The 23,597-nt window shown below is 38.4% G+C and overlaps 1 protein-coding gene and 1 long non-coding RNA gene across 2 annotated transcripts; both read left to right on the top strand.

Moving 5' to 3' along the window:
• Positions 1-18,118: 18,118 nt before the first annotated feature.
• LOC134615606 (aspartate aminotransferase, mitochondrial-like) lies at positions 18,119-18,729 on the top strand (the record flags this gene model as incomplete). The annotated part of the gene is made up of 1 exon (XM_063460161.1): positions 18,119-18,729. A coding segment is annotated over one exon (483 nt), but the record flags the coding sequence as incomplete, so codon positions are not given.
• A 3,792-nt stretch (positions 18,730-22,521) lies between these two features.
• Positions 22,522-23,399, top strand: LOC134615780 (uncharacterized). The gene is made up of 2 exons (XR_010091344.1): positions 22,522-22,601; positions 22,979-23,399. It is a non-coding gene; the product is annotated as an uncharacterized LOC134615780 (long non-coding RNA).
• The last annotated feature ends 198 nt before the right edge of the window (positions 23,400-23,597 follow it).

Below are 23,597 nucleotides of genomic sequence, written 5' to 3' on the forward strand. Positions count from 1 at the left end.
GCTCCCATTGAAATTTATATAGCCTATTTAAAACTTCAAACCTAAAATTGTCCGTAGCCTACTGTTGTTACAACTGTCGTGTTTGAAATGGAATGAAAGAAGCTGCTTATTTTGTCATATGTGCATGTGCCCAAGGTAGTAACAAGCTAGCTAACTGGATGCCCATTAACCTTATAACTCCTGTTGTGTGTGTGTGTGTGTGTGTGTGTGTGTGTGTGTGTGTGTGTGTGTGTGTGTGTGTGTGTGTGTGTGTGTGTGTGTGTGAGTGAGTGAGTGAGTGTGTACAGAGAGACAGCCAGGTTCATAATGGATATAAGGAAGTTTTTTCAAAAAAGGAGCCACATTCAGGTAAAAAGTGTAAGATCAAATGATCCATCAATTAAGGATAATGTTGGATCAGTGTTTCAATATTCATATCTTTTATTAGATGTACAGGTGGTTTGGTTATTTGCCTTTTGGTTGAACGTACACTGAGAGAGGACTTTTTTATTAGTGATCTTAATAGTATTTTTTTTTCATATTAATGTAATTTTTCATCTAAATGAATACAATCTATTTGTGTATGGTTGTCAGTCCAAAGAGGGAGAGAGGAAAGAGGGGAACGTGAGGAGAAAGTACAAGGTCAGGAAGAACCAGGTAAACAGACAGGGAACAGTGACAGGCAAAACAGAAACCGTTAAACTGACAAAGAAAAAAAAAACTAATTTTACTCATACAATCTGGAAGTTGTGTCCTCCCTATATTAAATCTGCTATACAGAATCTGCAAAACAAACTGGGTTGAAACATTTTTGACCCTCTTGACAACATAAAATTATCATTGATTGGGGAGATTAAAATTAATGATATATTTTTATGTGCTTCAGCCACAACTCTACTAAAACCTCAGCCAGTAATAGGTAGGCCAACTTTTGGACCATCTAGTTGTCTGTATGACTGCCGCAGTACATGCGCCACATTTGCACACTATCAGAAAATGCCAAACGGTGTCCTGGTGGAGTGAGGAGCTGTAAAGAGAAGCAGAGTGCTCTGTTTATATTCTAAAAAAAATTTAAGCTGGCTTGTACAGCAGCTTTAAATGTTTTCCAAAAGCACACATACACTTACCTTATCAGTGTTTCTCAAACTTTTTACAGTGTGTACCACCTGAGAAAGTGTCAAGCTCTCCCAAGTACCACTATGAAAGCATGAAACTCATAAATCTTACAACACATAATTCCAATCTGTTACTAAAATGAAAAGTCACATTAAAAAGTAAGCGCATTAAGTCAGAATGAGGTTAAAATAAAAGGAAAAATCTGCAGAGCCATAGTAGTATCTGCTGTAAAGATATTTTCATACATAGTATTAGAGCTGGGCGATAAAACGATAACGATATGTATTGTGAAATAACTTTTTCTCGATAGAAAAATTAAACTATTGCGATAGGCCTCATCCCTCTTGTCCTCTTAAAAAAAAAAAAAAGAACAGCCAATCCAAATTAAGTAGCGCAGAGCCGAACCAATCACAGCCGCAGCGTCACGTCACGTGACTTGTTACGTACAGCACAAGTGCCAAGGCGCACATGTGTATTTGTTTTTGCAGCCGGGCTGCCCAGATAATGGAGGAAATGAGTTTGCCGACTAGAGAAAAATCAACCGAGAGCGTGAGCGAAGGTTACCGAAGAAAAAAACGATGATGGTTCCAATTCCGGAGAGATTGTCGAACGGAAGGGCCATAGAAGTTCCGTAGTGTGAAGGTATTTCGGCTATTTCAAGTCTGACAAAAAACAGAGTAGCGCACTGTAAATTGTGCCGAAAGCAAGTCTGGAAATACAATAAACCGGTGCATGCTCAATCTCTGACTGAAAGCGCTAATTCGTCATTCGGCTTTTGTCAGACTAAAGTAACTGTTAAAACTGTTTGAAAAGCTAAGCTATACAACAAGGAGAGATTGAGAATTTCCTTTTAGTTCTCAGTTTATTATTTGATATTGACAAAAGTTAGTCAATTTTGTCTGTTCTTCTGTAAAACGAACTAAGATTTATTTTTAGAATTAAAATTTTGTTTCTAAGTGGAATTGACAATTTAGTAGTTTGTTTTGTTTGTTCTATTTTGAAACTTAAACGCTTTAGCGGCTGCCTTTTGTGTAGTTTGCAATATTTGCCTTTATTTATCTGAAACTGAAGTCTCATGTTCCTTAAGTACATCTGCCCTGTTGAACTTATTATGGGAAATAAATATTTAAATCAAAACAAGCTGCAGATTATTTCACATTTTACTCGTGAGCAACGGCACATTTAAATCTTACAAATATAGTTATTTGATTGATTATACTTTATTCATCCCGAGGGAAATTGGGTTAAGGCTGCCAGCCGTGCCAGCACCGTTATAATTTGGCTTATATCGTGACATATATCGTTATCGCCTGAAATGAAAAAAACATATCGTGATATGAAAAAATCTTATATCGCCCAGCTCTACATTGTATACACTGTACCATGGGCAAAGTTGCCTCCATTTTTATAATTTTTTTATTAATATTTTATACATTTGTACATTTCACGGGCTCTTCTATTTTTGGAGTATATTTTTATGTATCTGTATTATATTATACATACACATTAAAAGTGAATCTCTGTCCAAAAAATGCACTCAGTTTACTTTTTACTCACTATGAGCATCATTTATTATTCTCCTCCAGTAATTAAGGTTAGGATATGTATTTTTCTTTTTAATTCCAATCAATTCTTCTTTTGCAGCATTTAAATAACCTTTACCAGATTTGATGGTTTTGTTACAAACTTTTCAAAAAAGTTTGTTTTGCTTTCCTTCACAAATGTGGGATTAAATTGTGTTAAAATGTACAAAACAGTGATGTCATGTTTTGTGACAAGGACCCAGGCACAGAGAGACTTGATGAATTTAAGAATCTTATGATTTAATAAAGAAATTTGCAGACTTGCACAGAGATGGTAAAATTATGATGACTGATAACGGAGACAACAGTCGATGAGGACAGGGAGGAACAGGGCTTTAAATGCACCAAGGTGACAGTCAGAGAAGAGGTAGAGTCAGCCCCCCATTAGAGTCAGCCCCACATTTTTGGCAGACATTAGCACCTAAAAAAGCATCCCTAAATTTAGTCAGTTACAGCTTGAAAACCATGTCACCATAATGAAAAGCCTCAGGCTCTACGGATAAGGGACATCTGTGGGAATTTAAAAATATAATAATCCCTGTCCTTATTGCGAGTCCAGGGGAGATTTGACAAACTGGAGCAAAAATTGAGTGTGAGTAACAGCCTTGTTGGAGTGAGTCTCAGCTGCGTCTCTACCAGTTTTATAAGCCGAAATATACACAACATATGCTGTGTAACATATATTTTAGTCAAAGTCTGTCTTGCTTTGTTTGTCAGACTTTGAAAAATGGGGACGACTGCATTTACAGATCAGAGGTGGTGTGTCTTGTTCATATCTTCATCTGTGTGTGTGTTTTCTTTATCACAGCAATACTCTGAAGCTGCTCAGCTCTATGAAAAAGGACAGTATTATGACAAAGCAGTCTCTGTCTACATTCGCTGCAAAAACTGGTGAGGCAAATATGAAAACACCTTGACAAACACATCCAATCAGCACGTTTCTCATCATCTTGGTTGGATTTCACTTTATTTTGCTTCTTTCCCAGGACGAAGGTGGGAGAGCTGCTTCCAAACGTCTCTTCTCCCAAAATTCACTTGCAGTATGCAAAGGCCAAGGAGGCGGAGGGCAAGTAGGTTGTTAGTTTGTGTACCTGTGTGCTGTGATGTGTGGATCGCTGAAAGGGAACCTGACATCCTGAGAAGTGTGCGCACAGATACAAGGATGCGGCACGAGCCTACGAGAGCGCGAAGGACTGGGACAATGTGATCCGCGTGCTGCTGGACCACCTGAACAGACCAGAAGAAGGTGTTTGCATCGCCAGAGAGATGCAGAGCATCGATGGAGCAAAGATGGTTGCCAGGTAGGATTTTACTGACCTGAAAATCCAACAAATAACTCACTTTTTTAACATTTACTGTAAAGCTTTTACAGCTTTAACAAATTACAGGCACTGAGTGTACAAAAACATTGGCAGTACCGTGTTATTTTATTAGTGACCTCTTGAGATTGAAGTTTACAAAACTGGTGGCTGATACATTCACAAAGCTGCAACCAATGTCTGTTGTTACTATAGATATAGAGAATTGAATGTCTTTTAGGCCTGTAAATGTTATTAACAGGTGATGAATGACAGTTAGGAGGATCACAGTAGAAGCTGGGAATAGCTGTGGTTCAGTGTACTTGATGTTTAAAGGCTTTAAGGATTCATTCCTGTTATGATTGGTGGTCATTACCATCCACTTCCTGGTTTTATCCCATTGCACCGACGAAGCCTTCCAGCTGGCGCAGCAGCACAGACAGATGGAGGTCTACGCAGACATCATCGGTCAGCCTGTTTCTGGAAATCTGAACTGTTTCCCTTTTGCCGTGTTTGCTCGAGGCCTGAGCTGTTTTGACGTCGGTGATCGGGAACTTTTAGCCATCAAGCTCGCCTTGGAAGAGTGGAGGCACTGGTTGGAGGGCACTGCTCAACCGTTTATCGTCTGGACAGACCATAGAAATCTAGCGTATCTGCAATCCGCAAAGAGACTTAATGGCAGACAAGCAAGGTGGGCTCTGTTTTTTCCTCGATTCCACTTTTCAATCACCTACAGGCCAGGGTCTAGTAACGTCAAGCCGGACGCCCTGTCCGGACAGTTCTCCACCTCTGAAGGCCTGGCGGACCCTGCACCCGTCCTCCCGGCCACCTGAGTGGTGGGGGCCATCTCCTGGGAAATCGAGTCGGCCATTCGCGAGGCTCAGAGAACGGAACCGGACCCAGGAGGAGGGCCAGCGGGACGCCTGTTCGTTCCCCAAACCGTCAGGTCTCAGGTATTACAGTGGGCACACACAGCCCGTTCCTCCCACCTTCTGCAGGTAGTACAGTCATACTCACGATCGTTGACCGCTTCTCTAAGGCGGCTCACTTTGTTGCTCTGGCTAAGCTACCTACAGCGTTGGAGACTCCACGTCTACTCACCAATCACGTCTTTCGCCTGCACAGCATTCCAGATGACATCGTGTCTGACCGGGGTCCCCAATTCACATCCCAAGTGTGGAAAGAGTTCTGCACCTCATTGGGATCTAAGGTCAGTCTGTCCTCTGGATATATATATATATATATATATATATATATATATATATATATATATCCAGAGGACAGACTGTCCAGAGGACAGACTGACAGACTGACCTTAGATCCCAATGAGGTGCAGAACTCTCCCAAGTGTGGAAAGAGTTCTGCACCTCATTGGGATCTAAGGTCAGTCTGTCCTCTGGATATATATATATATATATATATATATATATATATCCAGAGGACAGACTGTCCAGAGGACAGACTGACAGACTGACCTTAGATCCCAATGAGGTGCAGAACTCTTTCCACACTTGGGATGTGAATTGGGGACCCCGGTCAGACACGATGTCATCTGGAATGCTGTGCAGGCGAAAGACGTGATTGGTGAGTAGACGTGGAGTCTCCAACGCTGTAGGTAGCTTAGCCAGAGCAACAAAGTGAGCCGCCTTAGAGAAGCGGTCAACGATCGTGAGTATGATATATATATATATATATATATATATATATATAAAATACTGTTTGGGAGACAAGCCAATAATCTAGTCTTGAACATACGTTCTTATTTGTTGGACTAAACCAAGTGTATTTCTTCGTATTTGGGTTTGTCATCCTCCAATAATCCATCATATTAGTTGTTGTACAAAAGTCACAAATAATGCTATCGTGTTCTGGTTGTTTCCCTCTCTGTGGTTGCCTGTCAAGCCATGAGTTAGGTGCCAGGTTAAAATCGCCTCCAGTTATTACCTGGGTAGAACCATATGTATTACTCCAATTTGCAATTAAATTACTTAAGTTTAACATCATGTTTCTATTTAGAGACCTGTTATTGTATCCATACACGTTGATAAGAATAATTTTCTGTTCACAGACTTCTACCAACACCATGATCCAATGTCCCATTCCATCGCTTTTATGATCAATAACCCTCCCTGCAAATTTGTTAAATAAGATCATCATTCCTGCTGAGTGAGTAGTACCATGTGAATAAAGAATACTTTCTCCCCATTGGTGTTTCCAAAACGTGTCCTCTTCCTTACTAGAATGTGTTTCTTGTAAAAACAGAATGTTTGCCTTAATTTCTTTGCAGACTAGAAACATGGCCTTACGTTTGACATTGTTTTTTAAACCTCGAACATTTAAAGAACTTAATAGAACAGCCATATATAAGGTGAAGAAAAAACAAAAAAAAACAAAACAAAATACAAAACAAGAACAGTATCTGCTTCTTTGGCACTTACTAGAAGAAAAGAGTGCTTGAAGCAGGAATAAGCCTAATGTCCTACATATGTCATCATAACAGTACTCAGACCCTATCACAGTACTACCCCCTTTATATAAGTAGCAATTCTAGCTCTCTATAGCTCACATTTAACTAAGACATTGCTTTATGACCCTCTCGTATTTATTATTTATTTATTTATTTTTAATATACATATACACACACACACACACACACATATAAAAAATAAAAAATATATATATAAAAAAAATTCATCTTATTTCTATAGTCTAGAGAAGCGTAGACAAACAAAGAAAAAAATAACTAAATTGAGTAAGGATGGCACTATGATAGAGGAACCAAACCAAATTAGTGAGGAAATTAACATATTCTATAGTAATCTGTTTAAACCAAGAACCGAAAAAGAGAATGCAGACATCTTTTTTGATATGATTAAAGACCAGGTAAAAAATTGGAAGAGGATGATAAAATATGGTTAGAAGAAGATTTGAATATATCCGAATTAGAAACAGCTCTAAAACAAATGAAAAATGGAAAATCGCCTGGAATTGACGGCCTAACGATTGAATTTTATAAAATCTTTTGGCAAGACATTAAAGATTTGTTATTTAATGCCTTTTTGGATTGTTTAAAAAATGAAGAACTATCCCCAACAATGAAAACAGGATTAATAACCTTATTGCCCAAACCTAACAAAAATTTACAAGTGCTAGACAATTGGAGACCCATAACACTTTTATGTAATGATTACAAATTATTAGCCTTAGCATATGCAAATAGGATTAAGAGCGTCTTAACCAAACTAATTGATGAGTGTCAATCAGCGTTTATTAAAGGAAGGCAGATTCATAATAACATAAGATTAATATTAGATATGATTGACTACCAATCCTTTATTAATTCAGAAAGTTTAATATTATTTATTGACTTTTTTAAAGCATTTGATTCAATAGACCATAATTTTTTATTTAGATCTTTAGAACTTTTTGGATTTGGAAACAAATTTTGCAAAGTGATAAAACTGTTCTACAAGCAGATTTATAGTTATGTTTCGCTCAATCCAGGCATAACTCCTAGGATAGACGTGTTCCGTGGAATTCGACAGGGTTGCCCAATTTCTCCAAAATTATTTATTCTTTGCACTCAATTAATGGCCTACCTCATTGTGAACCATTCAGACATCGAAGGAATAAATATTTTTGATACTGAACTGAAAATAAGTCAGTTTGCAGATGACACAGTAATATTTTTAAAGGATAAATTAATACTTGAGAAAGCATTGAATGTAATTTAAATTTTTTCTAAAGCTTCAGGCTTGTGTCTGAATCTAAAGAAATGTGAACTTTTGCCACTTTATGATTGTTTAGAAAATAACATGAGGACGATTCCAGTGAAAAATGAAGTCAAATATCTAGGCATTTATTTAAATAAAGACATCAAAACTAGAGAGTCCAAAAACCTAAAAGACAAAATTGATGGCATGTCCAAAACATTAAATCATTGGTTAACGAGAGATATCACAATTTTTGGACGCAATCTATTATCCAAATCAGAGGGCGTCTCAAAGATGGTTTATCCAGCTTACTCATTATACATTACCCCGAAAAGTATTAAAAAGATTAACTCCATAATCTATCAATTCATTTGGCGCAATAAAACACATTACATTAAAAAATCACAACTCGTCAAAGATTACACTAAAGGTGGTATACAGACAATTGATTTTCAATCAATGGTTGGAGTATTTAAAGTAAACTGGATAAAAGCCTTCCTCTTGAAACCTGACTCTATATGGTTCCATATCCCTAAAAATATTTTCAAAAAGGTGGGAGGGTTGGATTTTCTCCTGAAATGTGACTTTGATATATTGAAGTTGCCTGTGAAACTATCAGAATATCATAAGCAGGTCTTGTCTGCTTGGAAGATGGTTTTTGCCCATAACTTTACGCCACATTGCTCCACCTTGTGGAATAACAGGACCATTGCAATTAATAGGAAGTCATTGTTCATTAAAGAGTGGTATGAAAAAAAACATCATCTTTATAACGGACTTACTTGATGAAAGGGGGCAGTTTCTCCCAGTGGGTGTTTTCAATGCAAAGTTTAACATTCAGTGTTCCCTTAGAGAATATGACAAGGTTTGTAAGGCGATCCCCTTACCTCTGTTAAGTTTGATACAAGGCTATTTAAATTACTCTAAGGGACAAATTAGTTTACCTTCTTTACAGCTAAATCAGATTCGTTTAACTAATAGAAAGTGTAATAATAAAATCATAAACAAAATATTTAAAACTGAATTATTTCACAATTTTAACAGTAACACAAAATTAAAAGGGAGCAACGTTAAAATAATGAACAAATATACACAATTTTTAAGATGGCCTATCCCCCCCCAAAGTCAAAGAAATGCAATTTAAAATAATTAATGGATATTACCCAGCAGCTGAAATGCTTAAAAAAAGGTTTGGGTTTGAGGTGGAGCCATGTGGATTTTGTTTACAAAATGAAGAAAGTATTGATCATTTGTTTTTTTTCCTGCCCAGTAACGACTGACTTTTGGCAGGATTTGGTAGACTGGTTGAGTGTAAGAATAGATGGGATGACCCCACTGACTCTAACACAGGTCTTATACAATAATGGTGATCCATCTAAGGAACTTTCCATGTTCCACAATATGGTAATAATTATGGGCAAGTACCACATCCATAAGTGTAAATGGCAAAACAAAAGACCTTCCCTAAGTGCATTGAAGATTGAATTGAAGTCTTTTTTGTCATCTTTAGAATTACTGAAGGATTCATGTAAAGATGCTGCTTTGATATGTGAAAATGGGACCCAGTTTCTATCCTTTTAATGAATGTGTTTCGTTTGGTGTACCAAGTAAGCCGCATGTATGTTAAAGTGTTCACAGAAAGGAAATTGTTAAATGTCATAAGAATGGCCTTCACATATTTATATTGTTTTTTTGATTTTGTTTTTGTTTTTTCTGTTAGTTTTCTCCTATTTCGTTTGTTTTCTTACTCAACATTTCAAGATGTTGTTGCACCAATGTTGTCTCCCAATGAGAGATTGTAAATGTGTGCAGAAAATAAATAAATTTAAAGGAGAAAAAAAAACAAAAAAACAACAACAACAAAGAGAACTGTCACTACCCGATCCGTACCGGAAACCTGATCGGTACCCCGCATGCGCGAAAGGTGTCTACTTCCGGTCGAAGCGTTTTACGATAGTTACAGGTCAGAGTATCTGTTAAGATGTTAAGAATAATAAGTATCTCTTAAAATGTTTCCAATAATGAAACATTTCAATATAATGTAGACAAAAACGAAAAATAAAAAGATAGTTACGGATCAGGACTCCCCGATCCTTACTGCGCATGTGCAAAGTCCTTGGGGGGGGGGGGGGGGGGGGTTACAGTGTGGCAGATCGGGTCTACCCGATCCGTACCGCGCATGTGCAGGGGTTTTCTTCTTCTTCTGTTCGTTTAATGGCAGTTTAGCTAACTGGGCTCTAACCGTATCATTCAAATATATTGAATGTCAATGTTGGCAAAGAGAGGAAGTGATCTAAGAATTGCGCATACGGGGTACCGATCGGGTTTCCGGTACGGATCGGGTAGCGACAGTCCCGACATTTTGGGACACAGCTACAGTTGCAGAGAGAGAGCATCACCCTGTAACCATGGCAACTGTAACGCTGCCGCCTGGAACAACAGAACGTAGCTGTCAAATAAAACCCACACAGTCCTTACCCGCCACAATATGAAACAGGAAAATACCGCCGTGTAATCCATTTATTTCAACAAAGTAACTGTATTCTAAATACCACCTTTTTAAACGGTAACTGTAACGGAATACAGTTACTCATATTTTATATTTTAAATACGTAACCGTGGTACTTGTATTCCGTTACTCCCCAACACTGAACACATTTACTTTTATTTCACATGTATGTCTGTTTTCCCAATTTTTATAATCATTAGTTATATTTTGTATAGATACTTTCAGTTTGTGAATGATCAGATTATATAATTGCAAGTTACATAAATAAACTAAGGGGTAAGATGGCTTCAGTGTGCATGGCTTGCCGTCTACTTCTATCAATTGTCTTACTGTTTGTTCTGTTTGTCTCTGAAATCAACTCAAAACTGGTGAACACCAAAAACTTTTGGATCTTCAGCTTTTTGCCATCATCTTTCAAAACTCTAGTCAGAAGGACCAAAAACAGGGTATCCACTGCTCCTGGCTGATGTTCCTGCTTACTTGGGGTAACCGTGCCGGTCAGCTGGTGAAGTTTAAAGCTTGCCTTGTCTTTTCTTCAGCGGCCGCTCCAGCTGGTTATGGTCCGTTCCGTCGCATCCCAAGGCGTCTCCTGGATCCTTTTATCTCCTGTCTGGTTCCGGTTGTGGGCTTAGATGTTCATAACCCTGCCTGCTACTGTTTTTTGCATCGTGGGAGTCGCGGAATAAACTTTTTGAATTTGCGCCCATCAACTTGGGCTTCACAGACAACTTCTACCCAGGCTCCAGCTCCAATGAAGATGGCTCTAACAAATGCGTTGTCCTTAGCAAATAAACCTTCATTATTTCTCAGGAGATTCTAAATCTTATTCAGGCTTTTAACCTTGTACACTCAGTAGAAGGCCCTACACATCAGCAGGGCCCTACACATCATGTGGTTTATCTGTTTTTAATTTGGAAATTGGGGATTCCGTATTTTCTCATCACAAACCTGTTTAATTTGACATTTCTCTTGTGCATGAGTTTAAAGCTCCGCCCATGCACTGCTGTATGTTTGACTCTTCTGCCGCTGCTCTCCTCTCCTTTTATAAAAAAAAATCTTTACCGACCCTGAAATTAATTATTGGGCCCACCCCATATAAGCTGCTTTTGCAGTTGCAGGATACCTGTACTCAGACCTTAAACATTGTGGTCCCATTAAAAAACAGATGCTGGTTAAATGAATCCACCAGAGCAGACAGAAAATCAGAAGCTTTAAAACCTACAGCAAGTTTGATTAAAAAAACAAAAGACTTTAAAGATCTTATTTTTCATAACTTTCAGGTCAGATTTTTTATAAGCTGCAGGGACCCTGTTCAGTGTGAGTGGAGAACAGCCAGGTCTCCTCCTCTGATAAACCTCCATCTGTGCCACTGAAAACTGACTCATCTGACTGTAAACATGTTTCCATTTGTCACTTCAGTCTTTACTCTAAAATACAGAAAATGACATCATGGCTCAACATCTCTGTCAATAAACAATATCTTTATTTAACATTATTGATTTTTACATAACCTTTGCAAAACTTAATAACACAAAGAACCTCAACAAGAAAACAGAACATGTGGATCAAAATACATTCAAATAAAAACTTCATAACAGGAAACAGAGTTTTCAACCAACTGATGAAAAAAAATAAACACTCAACATGGACACTACAACAGAACAGGTTTGAAATGATAAAATGGAACTAGGGGAACAGTTTGATTTATAGCTGCCTCATCAGATTTTCACAGGAGACTCTATCTGAACTCTGTGGAGCCTGATCTCAAACTTTCTGAGTCTGACAATGAAACCAGAGGATCTTTCTGTCTCTTCAGCTTCACTGTGATCCTGTGATGGGAGGGATTTCAGCCCTGAGTGATCACGTTGATGTTTGCACAGAGACGACAATGAGGTGAATGTTTTGGCACATTGGTAACAGTGAAACAGTTTATTAGTAACGTGGGATTGTTTGTGTGAGGAGTATGAACTGAGATTCCTGAAGCTCTTGTCACACTGGTCACAGCTGTAGTTTCTTTCCATGTGTGTATGTTCATGCTTGTTACGATTACCTGATTGTGAGAAGCTTTTGTCACAGTGTCTGCACTTGTATGGTTTCTCTCCTGTGTGGACTCGTTTGTGTAATTTAAACTCACTTGCAGTGGTGAAGGATGACCCACACTGATCACAGAGGTGCTTTTTGACCCCACTGTGAAACAGTTCATGGCCTTTTAACTCAGTTGATGTGGTGAAGCTTCTCCCACATTCTTTGCAGTATTTCAGTTTGTCTCCAGTGTGTCTATGTTGATGTCTTTTTAGGGCGGTTTGCCAACTGAAGGTTTTTCCACAAAGGTCACAACGAAAGTCTTTCCCACCACCACAGCGATGACAGGGTTGAGAACTGGATCCATCTGTGTCGCTCTGCTTCTAAACAAAGACACAAACACAGTGTTAGTCAGTCCTTCAACATTTTTATCCTGAACGTCGCCTGAAATAAAGAGCATCTCTGCAGACGTCCAGTTACATTTTACTGTTTCAGTTGAAACACTCAGTTTACTGGGCTGCAATAACTACAATACTACCACCATAATACTACAGTAATACTAAAATCATAACTGACATGAAAATCTGAATAATCACTCAGAGCTGCTTTTCCATGCAGTAGAATTGCTAACATGTTAACACAATTTAATTAACAGAGTTGTTTCAAACAGTCAGGCTAAAATGACAAGATAAAAATAGAAATACATACCTCACAGTAACTGCATTTGTAGAGTCTCTTTCTGGTGTGGATCTGTTGGTGTTGTCTCAGGTAATGTGGAGCTTTAAAAGTCTTCTCACACAGGTCACATTTGTAAGGTCTCTCCTCAGTGTGGGTAAACATGTGGCGTTGTAAGTTTGTGTCTGTTGTAAACTGTTTGCCACACTGTTCACACCAGTACATATTATGTCTGGTGTGAATGCGCAGGTGTGTATTTCGACTTCCTATCTGGCTGAAAGTTTTTCCACAAATGTCACAGCTGTATGCCTTTGTTCCAGAGTGGGTAACTAGATGACTCTGTAAGTGGCTACTGTGAGTAAAAGCTCTGCCACACTGATCACAGCTGTACGCTTTAACTCCACTGTGGATGAGTTGGTGTGTTTTTAGGCTACTCTTCCAGGAAAAAGACTTTTCACAAAAGTCACAGCTGAACGGTCTCCCTCCAGTGTGGATGACCTGATGTTGTTTTAGTTTAAACTTCCAGGTAAAATCCTTCCCACAATCGTCACAGGTGTATTTTTTCTCTCTCTTTCTTCTGTGAGGTTTGTCGGCCTCCTGAGAGCGCTGACTTCTCGGTCCATGTTGGTCCTGCAGTGACAGAGATACAAACAGAGGAAGTGAGTGAAATGCAGACTTTGAACAAACTGAACCTTCAAACTCCCCTCCATTTACACTAGTTTTAAACCTGAAGGTGGAGTGTGGCACCATACACCTTAAAGGTCTCTTATCCCCACCAACTGGTAGTAGTAACACATTACATCCAACCTGGTGTTAAAAATAATTCATGACTGTTCAAACACTGAAATCATGCCCATCCCTCTTCAGGGCTCGCAAAATTTCAAAATCCCTGGTAGCCCTGCGGGCAGGGACTCTTCAGTTTTTGGTAGCCCAAAATAAATTTAAGTAGCCCGAATAAAAAAGGGAGCAATTTTTTTTATGTTTTGTTTCCTGTTTTGTTTCCGTTACAATATTATACTTTAATGTATAATATTGTAACGGAAACAAAACATTAATCAAAAAATTGTTGAAACACAAATTACAATATTGTATAAAAATTACAATCATCAACTCAAATACTTGGTTGTAATTGAACAGAAATTTCTATGAACTTGTAAGAACTGTAGAACATGAATCAGTCTGTGTCAGATCCTGAATTTGAAATTTCCACTGAAGTCACAGGTAAGAGGCAAGTGGAACCAAGATCTAGGACATTTGCTTTTTGAAGTTTGCAAAGACTGCTAAATTTTGCCAGTGGTAGTTCACTCTTTCCAACATAGTACGCTGTTCTAAACAGATTTTTCAGGTTGATTTTTAGTATGTTATTTGCAGACTGAGCAATAATCCATTTCTTGCATTTCTCGTGGGTTCTAATGGGGACCTTTCTTAAAATTACTGGTCCCAGTAACAAAGGCACTTGTCGACTCAGAAATCGAGGGAAACCAACAACACACCCGGCAGAACATTATGTTATTTACACGGGTGCACATAAGTGGTCCGCATGTGCGCATTCGCTGTCAAAAGACGCGCACCAGATAAGAAGTTGCAACGCGCGTTTGCATCCATATAAAAGGCACTGTTTTTGTCCGCTAGAGTGGGATTTTCATGGCACATTCTGCACCAAATCTCTGTGCATTCATCATTTGTTTAAAGCCAACTCACCTCCTGCAACCACTTTTCCTAGAATACGCGCTTCTTTTGTGGTTTGGACTCCATCTGACATTTCTTTGGAGGTGGAGGAACACCAAAGTAATTGCTTAAAGGAGCTTCTTCGACATCTTTAAGAGTTCTAAACAAATGTCTGTCCTCCTCCAGAAAATCTTATGGACGCAAACACGCGTTGCAACTTCTTATCTTGTGCGCGTATTTTATTTTGACAGCGAATGCGCACCTGCGGACCTCTTATGTGCACCCCTGGTTATTTAGCTTGTCATATTCCAGCCACAGAAATTCTTTTGTCCATGAAACCATAAAGCTGCACTTTCTTTTTGCCTTATAGTCTGATTTGTCATAACTTTTCCATTTTGTGGTAGGCTTTTCTTTGGCTGTCACTTCTTCACCCTGACCGGTCTTATTTGGCTCAGCAGAACTAAAATATATATCCTGCTGCCTTTACACACGCACTCACATAACGCTCAGCGATTCTCTGCGCGATCAACCTCTCACATGTTTAAGCTTGCTGCGGGAGATTTCACTTGTCATGTTTGCATAGTAAACTAACGATTGATAAGATGATGTCAGAGGAATTGGTGCGCAAATTATCGTCACTCACCAATCAGTACTGTCGCTCTCTATACACAGTTCGCGCGATTGCAAAGTGAAAGCAAAAAACAAGTGCAAATTCAAATGCGATTTCAATATGTCACATATAGGGCTGCTCGATTATGGCAAAAATGATAATCACGATTATTTTCACTGAAATTGAGATCTCGATTATTTAATGATATTTATTTAACAATAACAATGTATTGAATAATGGCTTTAAAGATTGTCAAAAATAGTATAAAATAGTGTGCAAATACTGGTAACAGTGCAAATGTTTGCAATATAAAAAATAAAATGTAAACATCTATGTTTAGTGAACTTTGCCATGTCGCTCTGTGGTGGACACCAAAGTTTACACACTATGTCTACTTGATCCACGTCTGACTCCGCGAACCCATAATGTTTCCACACGACTGAAGGGTTTTTTACCTCTCTTTTCAACCAACAGCAGTCACTCTCCTCTCCAAATAACTTCTGCTTAGCTTTCCGAGCTTCCCTCTGTTAGCTCCTCTTAATTGTTGTGCCGCGTGTTCGAAACGCAGAGAGGTGCGCTCGATTTGCCACACGGAGCAGCGCGAGAGTAAAGCACGAGGGAGGTGCTAATAATCGGCTCAGTCATTTTTAATGATCGTTGAAAGCCCAGATCGTAATTTAGATTAAAATTCGATTAATTGAGCAGCCCTAGTCACATATTGACAGTGGTTCACCGATGCCAAAGACGTATTTACCCAGCTACATTTCCGAAAGAATGCAAAAGCATTGACATATATTTTTCCTTCCTATGATAGCCCGACGGGCAGGGCAGGGATAGATTCTGGTAGCGCGACTGGAAAAATCGCTAGCCCCGGGACGTCGGGCTAGCGATTTTGCGAGCCCTGCAATCTGAAACAGACTAACTGAGATGTTTAAAGACTGCATGAAGAACCTCTGCAGGTTAGTGCAGGATAAACAGGTTAGTTTGCTGAACTGTGATGGATTTAAAGTAAAGAACAGTGTGTGACTGGTGCACAGTGACTGTGGTGCTCATGTCAGAGTTAGATTACATCGAGTGTTGCAGAGATTCATTTAAAGTGAAGCTCATGATGCTGACATTCATTCACTGAGTTCCACCTTCATACCAACAGTATAGTGTCTAATATAAAGACAGTGTACTGTCAGTGTAGAGGATGGAAATCACCCAGGACAGCTCATGAAACATCTGGTTGAATTCAGTTGTGTACATCCACAGAGAGCAGCAGGTCAGCTGATCACAGCTTGTACTTTAAGAAAATCTACTGGAGCTCTCAGTAGAAATTATTGTGAGCTGTGATTCTTTTCCCCACGCTGAGCCACTACAGCTGATTTTAGGGTCCCCCACCTGCTCAATCCCACTTTAACCTCTTCTTGCTCATTTTCCTGTTTAGAGGCAAAGTCACCCTCTACAATGTAGGCAACAGAAAATGCACACATGTTTTATTTTCCTTCATTTTCTCTGATCATCTTCTACTTAACTGATTCAAACTGAGTGCCTTTATTAGAAATAAAAAGTTCATATTTCATCTACTAATCCTATTTAAAATATTACATTAATATAGCACAAGGTTCAGTTAGCTTTGGATAAAAATGGGTGGTAAAAATGTTCTTCAAGGAGATACTTTTACTTTCTTACTCCTACTCTACACATTTCAGAGCCCGTACTTTTTCACTTGAGTAAACAAGTTATATCAGTACTTCAGCTTTTGATAGAGTATTTCTTAACACTAATATCTGTCACCTTCTGTGTTGAGCTCATTGTTTTCTCTGTAGTGACTCATCTGAGTCCAAGTAGCTGAAAATGTTCCTCTGCTGCTCCGTCAGACTCTTCTCCTCCTGCTGATCAGCTGGGACACAAAACAGATCTTTGTTAGGCTCCATACTGCACTGAAGAGTCAAAGTGTCTCACATGTTCATCTGTCAATACAAAGTGAGCTTCCCTAAGTGGGCAACTTGTTTGAAACAAACACAAAAGTTTTGAGCACCGATACTAAATTTAGCAGTATGGCACACCAGTATCAGGAGAGCAGTCCTCTCCCTGTTTATCCCACTGTACAGAAAGTGTCTGCAATTTAATTGGAAGTTTGCTCATTTTCTAGTCTATTTATTTTATTTATAAGTAGGGATGCACCGATACCGATACTGGTGTCGGGTATCGGGGCCGATACTGTAAAATGTGTGTGTACTCATATTCGTAAAAGTTAACCGATACCATGAACCAATACTAACTTATTTCATTAATCAGAGGGTGGCTTGTCATTTCTGTTGTAGTTTTTTAGATTGGCCACTAGGGGGAGCCGCGAGTGAGACTGGCGGCTCCAGATAGAAAAGAGAAACTGGAGGCTGCTGTAGCTAGGCTAAACAAAATGTCAGCAGTGTGGACCAGAACAGCCAACTTTAACTCAGGTTTTGGAAAAGCGATGAAAAATGTCAAGAGAAAATCCACGGGTATTTACGATATTTTGTTAAATTACAATGTGGAGACTCTGCAATAATTTAACAGAAGTGCTTATTTTTCACTTGAAATTTTTTTGTGGTCATTTTTATTAAGATTTTATTTTTTATCGTCAGAGAATAAAATAAAACCTGTCTTCCATGTGTGTGTGTGTGTTTCCATGTGTGTGTGTGTGTGTGTGTGTGTTTGGTAGAAGTATCGGTTTTTGTACTCTGTATCGGCAAGTACTCAGATCCAAGTATCGGTATCGTATCGGTTTGAAAAAATTGGTATCGTTGCATCCCTATTTATAAGTAAAATATATAAATAAGACTCTTCAGATCTGGCCAAGAACGAACACAAAACAATCAATGGAGCTGTATAAACTAATAACACACACACACACACACACACACAAGTGATAAAGATGAGATACAAAACAAAAAACTAACTTAACTAACTAACGTCACAACATTGTGCTGTCGCAATCCTTTGCCAAGAACATGGGACTCTATGGTGAACGTGTCGGAGGCCTCACTGTCGTGTGCAAAGATGCAGAGGAGGCAAAGAGGGTGGAATCTCAACTCAAGATCCTCATCAGGCCCATCTACTCCAACCCACCAGTGAATGGTGCCAGAACTGCAGCAACTATTCTCAACACGCCAGAGCTGCGCTCACTGTGGCTGGAGGAGGTCCATGGTATGGCTAACCGCATCATCAAGATGAGAGAGCAGCTGGTGGCTGGTTTGAAAAAGAATGGCTCCTCCCACAACTGGCAGCACGTCATCGACCAGATCGGGATGTTTTGCTTCACAGGACTCAAGCCAGAACAGGTCGAGCGCTTGACAAAAGAGTTCTCAGTGTACATGACCAAGGATGGCAGAATTTCCATGGCAGGTGTGACCTCTGGAAACGTGGGCTACCTTGCAGACGCGATCCACGCAGTCACCAAGTAGAGTGGATCCCGCTGGGAGAGCAGCAAAAATCAGAAGGAGCAGCACTAAAGAGGAGCTTCAAGCGTCATTTATTCTGTCTCCTTCATTCCACCTTTAGAAAACTTCCTCCTTTTTTTTTTTTCTTTTTTCTTTTTCTTCTAAGTTGTATTGACATTGAAGCAATGTCAATAGAAGCCTGTCAGATGGCTGCACAAAGATTTCAGATTACATAGAAGTATACAGGAAAACAACTGGAACATCTAGTGAGTTTATGGCATCAGTCACTCATTTTAACTCTTTTTATTTTCCTTCTTCTAAGTATTAGGAAAATAAAATACAGTGAATTAAAGCTGAAATTCTGCACTGAAATTCTCCAGACTCACAAACAGCTTCTTCCCCAGGGCCTTTCAGACTCTTAACAAACACTGCCCCCCACACCCCACTCCTGTCCACCCACCCAGAAATCTGAGCCATGATCTGAGTCCACTCACACTAGGCCTGAAATCTGTCCTCTAATGTCTGCCTGCTGTCTTACTATTTGTATTATTTTTCATGCACAGTTGGAGCACCCACAATTTAGTTGTATATGTACAATGACAATAATAAGCTGGTGGTGGTGGTGCTAGCTAGCTAGCTTGGTTAGCAAGCTGCATTCCTAAACTGTGCAGGTGCCACACAGTGACACAAAGATGCTAACTAGGGCTTAGTAACAGACTAATAAAATAACAGAAACTCTGATTACACTTAGCTCATTTAAAAGCTTTCTTCTAATAATAAAGCTGTTTACTTCTTTCTGTTTCACTCGCTTTTGTTGATATCTTCCTGTAAATTAGTTTATAGCAACTTGACTTGATGTATTGACTTTTTCTTTCAACAGGTTCACAAATAACTGACAACAGATACCGAGGAGAGCAACAGAAAACTTCATTCAGGAGCTAAACTCAAGATTGACTGAACTCAGATCAAAGATATCTAGTCACTTACCTTTAGATGAGCCAGCGAAAAACTGAGAAGCGAACGCAATCAAGCGGGAACTCTGCTACTTCTTCTTCTTCTTTTTTCTTTTTGGCGGATAACGTTGGTGCATTATCGCCACCTGCTGGACTGTATTATCATCAACTGGGCACAGACCCTTGAAAGTTTCTGCCCAAATAAAAAATGGAATTCAAGCATCTTGTGACTTAAGTTCGTGGTTTTCACTGTTTACTCTGTAATTTTCTCCACGTGTGTTCTGCAAACCCCAAAGTTTAAATCAAAGAAGAATTTAGAATCTTTAAGACGAATCTTTAAGCTGCAACCAGCAGCTATGTAGGCCTAATTATTAACCCAAACATGTGAAAGAGGTGCACACGTCTGCTGTTGCTCACAGTGGTCCAAGGGACCGCTCAGGGAGTTTGTGTGTTCGCTCAGACACGTGAAAAATTAGAGGGAACATTGTTCTGGACTACGCCTGAACCTGGACAAATGTGAACTCATGAGTATCCATAATTGTTCTCACTCTTCTTTGTATAATATACCTGTCAAAAATGAAATCAAATATCTTGGAATTTGGTTAACTAAATGCATGCCTGATAAAAAGAATATTCAGAATACAACCGACAAATGCAAAAAAGATTTAAACCATTGGCTACAGAGAGATTTAACGTTGTTCGGCAGGACAATGTTAACCAAGATTGAATCTTTGTCCAGATTAATCTATCCAGCTTATTCTCTAGCCATTCCACCAAGGATCATAAAATAAATCAATAAGGTGAATTTTAATTTTATATGGAAAAATAAACATCACTATATCAGAAACAGGGACTTGATAAAAGAGATGGGTTTAAAAGCGATCGATTTTGACATAATGAATGGCATGTTAAAGATTAATTGGCTCCGATCTTTCTTAAAAAGTGATGATAAGATCTGGTTCTTGATACCATCTCTTATTTTCAACAAAGTTGGGGGGATCCAATTCCTATTAGTATGTGATTTTTTTCCCTAAACTGCCCATAAAACTCTCCAAATTTCATCAACAAGTTTTGTTAAATTGGAAATTAATGTTTAAACACAACTTTATTCCCCACAACGTTCCATTGTGGAATAATTAGGTGATATTGAATCGGGGGAAATCTATGTTTGTGGAAGAATGGATGACAAAACAAATTTGGTCTGTGACACATATAATGGATGAAAATGGAGATATACTTGAATTAAACAGGTTTAATGAGAAATATGGCTTGAGTTGCTCGTTTGAGCTCTATAAAAAGGTTTCACAGAATATCCTAATAGTTCTTATCAACACGATAAAGAACAATTTTTCAAATATACTGACTCCAAATTTACATAAACTTAAATTAGATGGTCTTGACCTGGTTAATGGAAAATGCAATAATCAGTCTTTGAGGAGGTATTTAGTCAACACGTTATGTCCAGGTAGGACAAAACACTGAGTCATCCTATAATTAAAGATTATAACAAATCTGAGATTTCACTGATCAGAGCCAAATATTTAAAATATCCAACCCCCCCCACCCCCCCCCCCCCCCCCCAATTTTTTTTAAAGAAGTTAATTTTAAAATTACAAAAAATATTTACCCCTCTATGAGATGAGAGAAAGATTTAAATTTGTGTCAGACAACTGTTATATTTGTAAAACAACTGTGGAAACCACAGAGCACATTTTTATGGGTGTGTGACAGTCCAAAATGTATGGAAATCTCTCCATGACCTAATATCGTCCCAGTCTAGAAATATTGATTTTTAGTCTTTTCAAAATATTCAAATTGGAGTAATCCTTAAGGACAAATAGTGAGTTTTTAGTTAACAATCTCATTATTATAACAAAATATTACATTCATAAATGCCGATATGCTAAATCCCGCCCTTCATGGCCTGCTCTTAAAAACGAACTCTCCCTGTTGTGTAAATCTCTGAAGCTAATAAATAAGCCCCGAGCAATTAAATTACATAGATTTTTAGAAGAGTTTGATTTTTCTTAGCCCCTTATTTAAGTTATGTCTTGTTTATGGAACCTAACTTTTAGAGATTGTATGACCCCCCTTGTCTCCTTTATTTTTGTTCCTTGTTCTCCGTTTATTTTTATTTTTTTATTCATTTATTTATTTAATTATTATTTATTTGTGTATGTATGTATATGCATATGTGTGTATGTAGAGATAGATAGATAGATAGATAGATAGATAGATAGATAGATAGATAGATAGATAGATAGATAGATAGATAGATAGATAGATATGTATAGTTTCAGTTATTTGATTGTGGTGTACCAACTGCAACGTTGCAATGATGTGTTTTCCTCTGATTAGGAGAAAAGAAAAAGGAGGTGTGATATACTCTTCTGAATGATTCAATATTTCGCTTGTCTGTTTGAAATTGTTATTGTTATTATTCTAAATAAAGTTTATTTTTTAAAAGACTGTCTGAGGTGAAAATTGAACATGAAGCCTTTATTTGTTCAAACTGTGAAACACTTGAAAAAAAGTTTAAAGAGAAAGTTAAAAAAAGAAAGAAAGAAATGAAGCTGTGCAAGTGGCTCCTCCCACTTTGTACACTCACGACTGTGTCGCCTCCAACAAAGAGAACATCAGAGTCAAAACCAATGACTGTATAAAAGTCATTGGTCAAAACCAATGACTGTAGAAAACATGGACGACGCGACAGCTCCCCAAAAATGAAGCCAAAACGTCTCTATCGCCCCCTGGTGTCTGGCTGCAGTATAGGTCATAAACCCTGCCTTTATATCTTTTATACAGTCATTGGTCAAAACATTCAAGACATTCCAGATGCATAATTTCATATTTCCAAGCCATAACAAATAAAGTAAATATTTCACAAATTTAAAAGGATGTAACTTGATTTAAGACGGTTGCTAGGATTTACAAGTGCTGAATGACACATTCAAATTGGAGGAGAATTACAGCCTTAGCCCTTAGACTATTTTCTGATCTTCGAAGTGGAGCTGCTGAGCATCGAGAGGAGATCCGAGCTCTGACGAAGAAGAAGGAGAGCTTTGAGAACGGTAAGATGTTAACACACCAACACACCAGCCTGAGGGGCAAAGTCTGCAGAAAGGATTGCTGCTTTCAGAGTGGTCATTCACCTAAAGGTGGCCCAGATAACATTTTCATAAGTTCAGATCCAGCTAGAAAACAATGTGCAGAGATTTTGGTAATAGAAACAGCATGACGGCGGGGTATTTTCTGCATTTTTAGACGTTTAAAAGCATTAATATCCTTAAAGCAAAAACACAGAGCTATATAACTAATGTAACTTATACATATGAAAAATCTTCGGGATTTGTTAAGGGGATGATGTCCTTGGACACACACTGACTGGGTTTTGTTTTGTTTTTTTACCCTGACTATAACAATATGCTCTTTAACTTTATTTTTCCAGGTTCCAGGAGGTGCTGCGGCATTAAGTGGAGACCAAGTGACACCTAATGAAGATTAAAAGGCAAATGTGAGAGAAGAGTCTGCAAAGCTCCTGTTTTCCTTCTAGCAGTTTTGCTTTTTATGCTCTGATTCATTGAATTGAAACTGAGAAGATGCAAGAACTGGCTGTTTGTACCAGCTAAGCTCTAGAGTGAGGGTTGACAGCAGCAGCTACGTCCTGTATTTGACTGTGCTGTGCCGCCTCTTCATCTCATTTCATTTTAATTTTCTGTGAGCGGGTTTATTCACATCTGCACACCGTTTTTGTTATTTGGGGAGTTTTGTTCAGAAAATAATTTAGTGTGAAGTGGGAGTTGGGTCAGACTAGGATCATTTTTTTTCACTGTAAGAATTTGAATTATGTAATAAAATGTTTATTAGTACTTTTCTTGTTTTGATTTCTTTATTTTTTTACTACTTGAAATAGAAGGACTGTGCGTATATATTTTTTTTAGCTAACCCCCAGTTATTTCTATTTTAATTTCAAGCAGACTTGCAATTGTTTTTGTGGTCTTCAGCAGTAGTTCTGCAGGCTTTCTGAAAGTCTTACTAGCATCCTGTTGCAAACATGCAAATTTTGT

Source organism: Pelmatolapia mariae, linkage group LG17, assembly GCF_036321145.2.
Source record: "Pelmatolapia mariae isolate MD_Pm_ZW linkage group LG17, Pm_UMD_F_2, whole genome shotgun sequence".
NCBI classification, from domain to species: domain Eukaryota; kingdom Metazoa; phylum Chordata; class Actinopteri; order Cichliformes; family Cichlidae; genus Pelmatolapia; species Pelmatolapia mariae.